Source organism: Amblyraja radiata, chromosome 9, assembly GCF_010909765.2.
Source record: "Amblyraja radiata isolate CabotCenter1 chromosome 9, sAmbRad1.1.pri, whole genome shotgun sequence".
Classification (NCBI taxonomy): domain Eukaryota; kingdom Metazoa; phylum Chordata; class Chondrichthyes; order Rajiformes; family Rajidae; genus Amblyraja; species Amblyraja radiata.
In genome coordinates, this window is record NC_045964.1 from 62,540,702 (window position 1) to 62,552,709 (window position 12,008).

The following is a 12,008-nucleotide window of genomic DNA, read 5'->3' on the forward strand; positions in this document are numbered from 1 at the left end:
AGGAAAGGAATAGGTGACCCTTCATCAGACTGAACCTTCTGAATTTTGTAGTCGGCAGAGCAGTACTCTGCATATCGCCAACTTGGACAATTTTTTAAATACTTTTTTTTTATCAAGCCAATTAACACAATCTTTGGAGTGTGGGAGGAAACCGAAGATCTCTGAGAAAACCCACGCTGATGATGATTTATACTGAAGATCGACACAAAATGCTGGAGCAACTCAGCAGGTCAGGCAACATCTCTGGAGAAAAGGAATACGTGACATTTCGGGTTGGGACCCTTCTTCAGACACGGTGGCACAGCGGTAGAGTTGCTGCCTTACAGCAAAATGCAGCACCAGAGACCCGGGTTCGACCCGGTCTGTACGGAGTTTGTACGTTCTCCCCGTGATCTGCGTGGGTTTTCTCCGAGATCTTCGGTTTCCTCCCACACTCCAAAGATGTACAGGTTTGTAGGTTAATTGGCTTGATTAAAAAAAAAAGTTTAAAAAAAATTGTCCAAGTTGATTTACCTACGTACCCTTTGGAGTGTGGGAGGAAACCGAAGATCTCGGAGAAAACCCACGCGGTCACAGGGAGAACCTACAAACTCCGTACAGACAGCACCCGTAATCGGGATCGAACCCGGGTCTCTGGCGCTGCAAACATGATCGTATTGAATGGAGGTGCTGGTTCAAAGGGCCGAATGAGGCCAAGCGTAGGCTTGGCGATCGCTTCGCCCAACACCTCTGCACAGTTCGCATTAACGAACCTGATCTCCCGGTGGCCCAGCACTTCAACTCCCCCTCCCATTCCTTATCTGACCTTTCTGTCCTGGGCCTCCTCCATGGCCAGAGTGAGGCCCACCACAAATTGGAGGAGCAGCATCTCATATTTTGCTTAGGTAGTTTACACTCTAGCAGTATGAACATTGACTTCTCCAATTTCAGGTAGTCCTGGCTTTCTCCCTCCTTCCCCTCCCCTTCCCAGCTCTCCCTCTGCCTACTGTTTCTTCCTTTCTTCTTTCCCCCCCAACCCCCACATCAATCTGAAGAAGGGTCTCGACTCGAAACGTCACTTATTCCTTCGCTCCATAGATGCTGCAGCATTCTTCCAGCATTTCTCCAGCATTTTTGTCTACCTTCGATTTTTCCAGCATCTGCAGTTCTTTCTTAAACATTAACCTTATCTACACCCCTCATGATTTTATAAACCTCTATAAAGGTGTCCCTTCGGCCTCCAAGCATTGCAGGGAAAGAATCCCAGCCTCGCCATATGTTAAAGCCCTGTTAACATTCTCGTGAATCGTCTTTTGAATTCTTTAAGTTAATGACATCCTTCCTCCATGTCCCACAGCAGAAAAAGAGCAAGATTTTGCATCCCTCCCCACATCACTTTTTCACAACTATTCAAGCCCTCAACCTGTAAACTAAACAAACCCATCTTGTACAGAAACATAAATAATAGGTACAGGTGCAGGCTGCTGAGTTTCTCCAGCATTTTTGTCCAAGGTTAATGGTGAGTCTTTTTCCCCAGTGTAGGGGAGTCTAATACCAGATGTAGATTTCAGGTAAGGGGAACGATTTCATGTGGTCTTGAATGGCAAGTTTTCCCACACACAAAATGGTGGATACATGGAAGTCCAGATTCAGGGACAGTTTCTTCCCAGCTGTTATCAGGCAACTGAATCATCCTACCACAACCAGAGAGCAGTGCTGAACTACTATCTACCTCTTTGGTGACCCTCGGACTATCTTTGATCGGACGTTGCTGGCTTTACCTTGCATTAAACGTTATTCCCATATCATGTACACTGTAACTGGCTCAATTGTAATCATGTATTGTCTTTCTGCTGACAAGATAGCAGGCAACAAAAGCTTTTCACTGTACCTCGGGGTAAACGTGACAATAAACTAAACTGAACTGAGGAGCTGCCAGAGAAAGTGATGGAGCTGGGTACAATAATGTTCAAAAGACAGTCGATAGGAAAGGTTGAGAAGGATGTGGAGCAATCGGGAGTAATTGAAACTAGCTCAAATAAACATCTCAGTTGAAATGATGAATTGGGCTGAAGGGCCTCTGTGTGCTGTGTAACTCTTGACTCTATTCTTGCAGCTTGACAGTAATTGAGACCACAAGCAGCCACACACTTAACTGTTCTTTAATTTAAAAAATTGAATTTTGATACAAAACATTCAATAATAACTGCATTTACATGACTCAAGTTACTTTCTTTTAAAATTTGCAATAATTACAAGTGAATTTTTGTACAAAATACTAATTACAGCCAAAATTAAGTGCAAGAATCATTATTTAAAAAATAAGTATTTTGTTTCACAGGAGCGAGAATGAAGTCAGAAATGTTGGGGGATTTAGAGATCAGGTTCAGTTGCAAGAAATTTGTATGGAGCAGTCACTTGTTTCTGCAATCAAATGATTTCTAGAACTAAGCCGTACCTAGTTGTAAACAGATTAGTTTTAAACTTAAGAGGCACGTTGCTACATAGAGGGGTGTGTTCAAGAACTTATCTCCCACTAGATTATAAATTAAATGGATGAACTCTCATTCAAAGGGCAAAGAAACAGTTCAATTGCCACGTTGCAGTAAAAGATGATTTGGCCTTTCCAGTGTTACTGTTTGTTATAGAATCACAAACCAGAGGGCTCAAAAGAAAAATTTGTGGTATTGTTTATTGCACGAGTCAATGTGTAGGTTTGGTCTAATTAAGGCTGGATATTGCACCCTCCATGTACCCAGGGAACTCCATTTTGTACCTTCCATGAAATTCAAGAGGTCGACAGAGAGGTCACGTTGAGTTACGATCAATCTCAATATTGATGATATCAGAGAAAGGGAGATTCCATCCCCAATCCTATTCTTCTCTGCCTTTCCTCAGCCCTTCTCTCCCGAGGCAGACCTAAACACGCAAGAATTAAATTCTGGGCAGCAAATTAATATTGTTAGTAAACATCCAAGACTGATAGGGCAGCATTCTCCTATTGTTCACAGGTAAAGTGAAGTCTAGTACTCCTAGTCTTCACAGGTAAATTAAGCCTCTCCCTCTGCACTCCTTTCATCTGCTGGGAGAGAGCCAAAAGTGGTTCAAGAGGAAAGTTTAACAATCATTGCCTTTAACATTTTAAACGATTAAAAACATTTAAGAAGGAGCTTCTTTCGAAAAAATATTTAGGTTGGATCAGGTTTGGTGTCAATGCCATTTTTGACCATCAAAGGAACACAGCTTCATTTTCTTGATTCCCCGTTGGAGTATTACTATTATTTTCTTTACTGAAAACTCAAAGCTTGTTCCTGAAATACAATACGAGAGCAGAGTTATGAATAAATGATCACAAAGCAGTATTTTGGGACAGGGTATCCATGCGTATCACCTGTTGTTTTTCGAAGTCAATGAACTTCTGTGCTTTTATATTTTTCAATCGTTTTCGATGGGTGATGAAAAATAACCTTTTATTCCACATCTTCCTTGTGAATCAACGGGGGGGGGCGACATAGCCAAGAGAACCCCCTCCTCTGGGTTATTTTCAGTGAGTGCCATCGTAATGACTTCCTCCGTGGCCTGGCAAGTGTAAACCGCTTACAAGAAGCAAGACAATTATGTGCATCAGTAGCTCCAGAAATATGGCATTAATAAGAATTTTCTTCAATTCAAGGGTGCAGGCTTCAGTGACTGGATGAATTGGAACGCTGCTCCCAGGGCCCAGCTGGTCTCAATATCATTCACTTTCTTGGTCAGCTGAAAATAATAGCAAAGGATGAGAATGTTATCACAGCATAAACCTCCATTCACAACAAGGTCACTTTATAGTCAGACAGCACGGAAATAGGCCCTTCGGCCCATCTTGTTCATACTGACGAGGGTTGCCCATCTACTCTAGTCTCACCTGCGCATATCCCTCTAAACCTTTCCCACCATAGACCTGTCCAAATGTATTGCTTCTTGCGACTGGCCTGCACAGCCTAAAGTTGTAGGACAACTTGTTCTATTTGATCTTATTTGATTGTGCACGGCAGGTTGATTGCATTAGTTGAAACAGGGCGGACCATGTGAAGGTTGCAATCTCCCACCCCTCCAAATATCTTTTGAGTGCCGTTATGGTATATAGTTTCTCCCATATACCCATTATCCTCTGAGTGAGAGTATATGGAGCAATTTAGTTTAGAGATAAAGAGCGGAAACAGGACCTTCGAACTACCGAGTCCGCGCCGACCAGCGATCCCTGCACACTAACGCTATCCTACACACACTAGGGACTATTTACAATTATACCAAGCCAATTAACCTACAACCCTATTCAAGAAGGAACTGCAGATGCTGGAAGATCGAAGGTACACAAAAATGCTGGAGAAACTCAGCGGGTGCTGAGCAGTCGTTCCAGGTGCGACAAAGGTTCACCTGTATCTCCTCCAACCTCATCTACTGCATCCGCAGCTCTAGATGTCAGCTGATTTACATCGGGGAGACTAAGCGGAGGTTGGGCGATCGTTTCGCCGAACACCTCCGCTCAGTCCGCAATAACCTACCTGAACTCCCGGTGGCTCAGCACTTCAACTCCCCCTCCCATTCCCAATCCGACCTCTCTGTCCTGGGTCTCCTCCATTGCCAGAGTGAGCAACACCGGAAATTGGAGGAACAGCACCTCATATTCCGCCTGGGTTGCTTGGGTCCGGATGGCATGAACGTTGAATTCTCCCAATTTTGCTAGCCCTTGCTGTCTCCTCCCCTTCCTTAACCCTCGAGCTGTCTCCTCCCATCCCCCCGCCCTCGGGATCCTCCTCCTCCCTTTTTCCTTCCTTCTCCCCCCCACCCCCCATCAGTCTGAAGAAGGGTTTCGGCCCGAAACGTCGCCTATTTCCTTCGCTCCATAGATGCTGCTGCACCCGCTGAGTTTCTCCAGAATTTTTGTGTACCTTTAACCTACAATCCTGTTTGCCTTTGGAGTGTGGGAGGAAACTGGAGGAAACTGGAGATCCTGGAGAAAACCCACGCTGGTCACTGGGAGAACGTGCAAACTTCGTACAGTCAGCACCCGTAGTCAGGATTGAACCTGAGACTCTGGCGCTGTAAGGCAGTAACTCTACCGCTGCGCCACTGTGCCACCCCAAAGTTGGCTCTTTCTTTTCAATTAGCCACACTTGGGGCAAAATTGAAAAGAAAGAGCTGCCATCAATTGGTTCTTCCTTTAGAAAACCAACAGGTGCACAAGTGAACTAAATTCTATATTGAAATTTACAGGCTGACTTCCATTTAGTTTAAGTATACATGAAGCCATGCAAGGGTGGCACAGTGGTGCAGCTGTAGAGTTGCTGCCTTACAGCATCAGAGACACAGATTCGATCCTGACTACGGGTACTGTCTGTACGGAACTTGCACCTTCTCGCTGTGAATGCGTGGGTTTTCTCCAGGAGCTCCGGTTTCCTCCCACATTCCAAAGACGTGCAGGTTTGTAGGTCAATTCGCTTCTGTAAATTGTCCCTATTGTGTAGGTGGCGCAGCGGTAGAGTTGCTGCCTTACAGCAAAATGCAGCGCCCGAGACCCGGGTTCAATCCCGACTATGTATGTATGTGCTGTCTGTATGGAGTTTGTACGTACTCCCCGTGATCTGCGTGGGTTTTCTCCGAGATCTTCGGTTTCCTCCCACACTCCAAAGATGTACAGGTTTGTAGGTTAATTGGCTTGATAAAAATGTAAAATTGTCCAAGTTGGCGATATGCAGAGTACTGCCCCTCCGACTACAAAATTCAGAAGGTTCAGAAAGATAGAACTAGCGTACAGGGTGATTGTTAGCTGGTGCAGACTCGATTGGCCGAAGGGCCTGTTTTCATGCTGTAACTATTAAAAAAAATAATACAGGCTTTGGAAATGGATGAATTTAACAGATGAAATTCACAAGATGACATCCATTTTCACCCGGTAGTACACACTTAAGACAGAAAGCACCAGTTTACTCCTGTCTGAGCTGACAGTTTATATATCAAATTACATGATTATCCATGTCTCTGCTTTGTTCAGAGGCTGGGTCTGCATCTAGTGTGCCCAACAGTGAAAGAAACCTCATTGTAACATTCGATAACTTTCTTGCATTGACTAAAACATGAAGAAAAACAAAGTAAGTGCTACACTTACGTGGAGTTTTGTGTCATCGTTGAATCCAAACCCTTCCTTGAGTAAGATAGTGATATATGTTAGGTCCATGCATAGGAAAGGGCTGCCTGTCGTTACCTCATTGAGGTCTTCGCAAACTGCGATATAAAGGGATCATAACAAAGACCACAGGTTAGCAAGATTCACTTTTGCTTGAGATCCTTCAGAGTAACTACACATAAAATATCACAGCATGTCACAGGTGGTCATCTCCCTGTGCTATAACATCTGCATTTTCATGGTGACGTACAACGTAAACAATGAAAGAGGACCATTAGCTCTAACTGGCCAGCATGTACCTCATCTCTTAAACCAAACGTATATCCCTTCTAACAGCATATCCCTTTTCCAGTGTCCATTGTCTGGCTTTCTCATATCAGTTCATGTGATCGGAGCAGAATTAGGCCATTCAGCCCATCGTCTACTCCGCCATCTATCTTTCCCTCCCAACCCCATTCTCCTGCCTTCTCCCTGTAATCTCTGACACCTGTACTAATCAAGAATCTATCCATCTCTGCCTTAAATATATCCACTGACTTGGCCTCCACAGCCTGCTGTGGCAAAGAATTCCACAGATTCGCCACCCTCTGACTAAAGAAATTCCTCCTCGTCTCCTTCCTAAAAGGACGTCCTTTAATTCTGAGGCAATAACCTCTGGTCCTAGACTCTCCCACTAGTGGAAACATCGTCACCACATCCACGCTATCCAAGCCTTTCACTGTTCTGCATGTTTCGTAGAATCCTAGAATCAAAATGCTAGAAACAAGCATATAGTTGTTTCCTGATTGTTGTACCTTCTACTACCTACATCTCTTCAATATCCGTGCAGAATAGGTGAAAAGCAAAGGTTGCCTAATATTTCCAAAGCATCAAATGCAATGTTTCAAGTTTTTTGTGGAGTTAAGGCCCTGTCCCACTGTACGAGGTAATTCAAGAGCTCTCCCGAGTTAAAAAAAAAATCAAACTTGTGGTTAGCATGTAGAATGTATGTAGCGGGTACGTCGGAGTTTGGGAACGTCTCTTAGCGGCTCGTAACGCTGACGGCAGGTACTCGGGAAACGCGGTAAGCTCGTGAAGACTCGTGAAGATTTTTCAACATGTTGAAAAATGTCCACGAGAGCCCCGAGTACCTACGAGCGGCTATTACCGTAATTCTCCGAGTCTGAATCGGGGAAACTCGGGAGAACACTTGAATTACCTCGTACAGTGGAACAGGCCCTTTACCCTCAAGTTAGTTTGATTTTCAATACAAAATGATCAATACCATTCAATAGAAGTCGGGCTTATCTGATCATGGCCTCAAAATTTTCTTGCCTGTTTCTTGTAACCCTAGTCTCCTGTCGCATGAAACATCTCTCTACTTTAGCCTTTAATTTTCTAATGATTCAGCCTCTATAGCTCTGAAATAGACTATTCAAAAGATTCACACTGAGAAAATATGCACCTTTGTCTTGAATAGGCACTTATTATTCAGAAACTCTGTCTTCTTATGTTAAGTCCATCAGAAAGAGAATTCAGCATTCACCTTGTCAAAGTTCCCTCAGATGCTAAACGTTTCAAAAAGTTTGCTTTGCATTTTCTAAACTTTAGCAAATATTGACATAACCTGCTCAACCACCCTTCATCCCAGGCGTCAGTCCAATGTACTATCTGTGCTGTCAAAACAAACACTTCCCACCCCTAAATGTGGAGTCCAAAACTCTTCACAGTATGTAAAGGGCCTGTCCCACTAGGTGATTTCTTTAGGCAACTGTTAATAGTCGTAGCAGGTCACCGAAAAACCGGCAACTGGACAAACGGTCCTGTCCCACAGGCAATTGTTTTAGGCGTCTGCAGGCGACTACGACAATGGAATTCATCGAACTCAGCACCGGCGACAACCTACGTCACCTGGTGACAACCTACGACAGCACGCACGTCAGGAGAAGATAAGCTACGATAGGCTCACGGTCGCCAACTGTCGCCGAAAAGTTTTGAACATTTCAAAATGGAGCGGCGACTCTTTGGACGACTGAAGACTACTCTCGACCATACAGGCGACACCCCGGCAACAGCCTAGTCGCCGGCAGTCGCCCAAGTGGAACAGGCCCTTTAGAGTCGGTTTTACCAAGCCCTCTACAGTTACAACAATGACCCTATTACATCTCACCTCTCTTTTTACCTGTTCACACGCATTTCTTACATGCCTCTTAAACATCGCTATTATATCTGCATTCACCATGAAACCTGAGTTCTATCTTAAAGGGTCTGTGCACATGGACTCTCGCCTTATGTTCCTCTATATCTTTAAAATGGCCAAATTCATTGCTTTGTTTACTTCCCCTGTAATCAAATACACTACGGGTCTCGACCCGAAACATCACCCATCCTTTACCTCCAGAGATGCCGCCTGACCCGCTGAGTTACTCCAGCATTTCCTGTCTACCTGCACTATATCTCAGGAATAAGTAGGTTAATCTATGATGAGCGTTAGTCGGCACTGGGCCTGTACTCGCATGAGGTTAGAAGAATGAAGGGGGACCTCATTGAAACTTACCAAATAGTGAAAGGTTTGGATAGAGTGGATGTGGAGAGGATGTTTCCACTAGTGGGAGAGTCTTGGACAAGAGGTCATAGCCTCAGAATTAATGGATGTTCTTTTAGGAAGGAGATGAGAAATCTATTTAGTCAGAGGGTGGTGAATCTGTGGAATTGTTTGCCACAGAAGGCTGTAGAGGCCAAGTCAGTGGATATTTTTAAGACAGAGATAGATAGATTTTTGAATAGTACAGGTGTCAGAGATTATGCGGAGAAGGCAGGAGAATGGGGTTAGGAGAGCGAGATGGATCAGCCATGATTGAATGGCGGAGAAGACTTGATGGGCCGAATGGCTTAATTCTACTCCTATCACTTTTGTCATACTTGGGAGTACTAAACACAAAGTCATACAGGACAGAAACAGGCCCTTCAACCCATCTTGTCTTATTCTTTGCCAGCATGGGCTGTATCGTGCCAGATTGCAAACCTTCTGCGTAACATACTATCAAAGAATAAAACACAAAGTGCTGGAGTAACTCAGTAGGTCAGGCAGCATCTCTGGCGCACCTCCCTAACCAACGTTTCAGGTCGGGACACTTATCAGGCTATTAAAGAATATTCCAAATTCAGAGATTAAATATGGTTACCTTCCTCTGCTTTTAATTCAAAATCCTTCACAAGTATTACACCGCCTTTTTCGTGATCTAAAACAAACCAAAAAGATCATCAACACTGGTTTCTAAAAACTGTGCAGAAGGACTAGGAAAACATTTTCCTTGCTCACCAATTAGTCCCGCATCCACTGCTCGATCGTAGTAATACGAGAAGGCATAAAAACAACGTTTTTTGATTTCATCTTGCTGATCGAGTTTCTTCCGTACCACCTTAATGACTTCCTTGTAGCAGGATTGGTAGCTGGAGGGAACTGAAAGTAAGTTAGTAAGTTTATTGGCCAAGTATTCACATACAAGGAATTTGCCTTGGTGCTCCGCTCACAAGTAACAACATGACATACAGTGACAGTTACGATTGACTCAGAAAACACTAAACATTAATAATAATAAAACATTAATGATAAAACACCATTGATCAAACATGTGAACCAACAAAATACCAGATCAAGGGGAGCCTACAGATTTTTGGCTGTTGAGTAGAGCAACTACTCGTGGATAAAAACTGTTTTTATGTCTGGCTGTGGCAGCTTTGACAGTCCGGAGTCGCCTTCCAGAGGGAAGTGATTCAAAGAGTTTGTGGCCAGGGTGAGAGGGGTCAGAGATGATTTTGCCCGCTTGCTTCCTGACGATTACAAACATGATTCTATTAACGCAGGCTGCCTAAGTAAGAGGGAGGTTTAATTTTACCACACACAGTACTGTTTTTTTCTCCACTCAAGAGTTGACAGGTTAAACGTTCCTTACCATCCTTAATTCCACCAAACTTATAGTTGACACCACTGAATTTCCATTCAGCCTTCAGGAACGGTGGTAAACATGAACTTCTGTATCTTTTGCTCGCATCTGCTGAGGGGAAGAAGGGCTTTCAGAACAATATAACTTAAAGGAGATGAAAGATACGTCGTGAAGATATTGCAGATTTAAAAGCCTCCATGTGAAAGTGTGGGTCTCTTATTATTTATCATCATGTGCAAATGACACACTATTTCTTCCTTCACAGTCCCGCCTTTTGTTTGGTGATGCTGCGGGAAACAGACCCTTCAGCCCACCAGGTCCGCGCAGACCAGCGATCCCCGGCACACTAACACTAACCGGCACACTAGGGACAATTTACAATCTTTAACAAAGCCAATTAGCTGACAAATATGTACGTCTTAGGATTGTGGGCGAGGAAACCAGAGCTCCCGGAGAAAACCCAAGCAGGTCATGGGGAGGTCATACAAACTCCGTACTGACAGCACCCGTAGTCTGGATGGAGCCAGGGTCTCTGGTGCTGTAAGGCAGCAACTCCCGTTGTAACACTGTGCCACCTTATCTCTCCTTTTATTGCAGATTCACTTCCCTCCTGATGGGTAGGGGGATGGGGAAACAATTCTTGTGATGAACACGATCAAGACCTGCCTGGTTTTGGCTTCGTTACATTCATTACATGACATTTAAACAACTGTCCAGCAGTCGTTGTATTGTCTCCAAAGCAAGGGTTCTTCTCTGGGTTTAAGTTCTAGACCACTGGGAGCCTGCACATTAAATTACGTCATCAGGAAGTGTATAATCTCCTCTTCTCCAGAACCCTGTTCAAAGACAATTGATCCAGGGCAGAAGTCTGATGTACAGTTAAAAAGTACAGTGCTTACCTTTTGCTTCCAATGCTCCCAGTACGGCCTGCCTTGCTACTTTCAATCCAAGGCCCAAATAACTATTAGTCAAGAATATAGAAAATGTCAGAATCTTTTGCAAAATCTTAAAGATTATTGAGAGCGACAAAATAGTTCCTACAATATACTTAAAGAAACATTACATATAGACAATAGACAATAGGTGCAGGAGTAGACCTTTTGGCCCTGCGAGCCAGCACCGCCATTCAATGTGATCATGGCTGATCATCCGCAATCAGTACCCTGCTCCTGTCTTCTCCCTATACCCCTTGATTCCGCTAGCCCTAAGAGCTCTATCTCACTCTTTTGAATGCATCCAGTGAATCGGCCTCCACTGCAAAGTACTCCACAAATTCACGGCTCTGACTGAAAAACCTTTTCCTCATCTCAGTTCTAAATGGCCTACCCCTTATTCTTAAACTGTGGCCCCTGGTTCTGGACTTCCCCCAACATCGGGAACATGTTTCCTGCATCTAGCGTGTCCAATCTCTTAATAATTTTATATATTTCTATAAGATCCCCTCTCATCCTTCTAAATTCTAGTGAATACAAGCCCAATTTCTCCATTATTTCATCATATGACAGTCCCGCCATCCAGGGAATTAACCTCGTGAACCTACTCTGCACTCCCTCAATAGCAAGAATGTCCTTCCTCAAATTAGGAGACCAAAACTGGTCAAACATTTAATGTTATCTCGAGACAAAAGCAAATAAAAATATTGTCTTTCAAAATGCTGTCTGCATTCAATATCTGAGAGTCAAAAACAGAGGTTTAAATGTGTACTTGGCGAGAAGGAGCAATTAACCTGGTCGTACTTTAGCAGTCTAACACTAAGTGAACCGGTGGTGCCCGCAACAAGAGGCTTAACAAATAAACCCACCCTATTGTATGGAAAAAAGCTTGCTGGCAGGAAACTCCAGTGTTCAATCCCTGGTGTAAAATGGGATGGTGATTTGTGCAAACTTAATATCCCTGGATGCCAAGGCAAATGGTGGATGTGGCAAGACCTTAAGATG

At 43.9% G+C, this 12,008-nt stretch overlaps 1 protein-coding gene across 2 annotated transcripts in view; it reads right to left on the minus strand.

Annotated features, from left to right (window-relative positions):
* Positions 1-2,123: 2,123 nt before the first annotated feature.
* Positions 2,124-12,008, minus strand: part of entpd5 (ectonucleoside triphosphate diphosphohydrolase 5 (inactive)) — a 35,550-nt gene continuing 25,665 nt past the window's right edge. The window contains exons 9-14 of one of the 2 annotated variants that reach the window (XM_033027634.1): positions 10,971-11,032; positions 10,081-10,179; positions 9,447-9,587; positions 9,310-9,366; positions 6,128-6,243; positions 2,124-3,735 (exon numbers count right to left, since the gene is read on the minus strand). In XM_033027634.1, the coding sequence (XP_032883525.1) occupies positions 3,643-3,735; positions 6,128-6,243; positions 9,310-9,366; positions 9,447-9,587; positions 10,081-10,179; positions 10,971-11,032 (568 nt within the window). In that variant the 3' untranslated portion in view covers positions 2,124-3,642. Of the gene's footprint in view, positions 3,736-6,127; positions 6,244-9,309; positions 9,367-9,446; positions 9,588-10,080; positions 10,183-10,970; positions 11,033-12,008 lie in introns of both variants that reach the window. The other variant, XM_033027633.1, reaches the window with a different exon arrangement.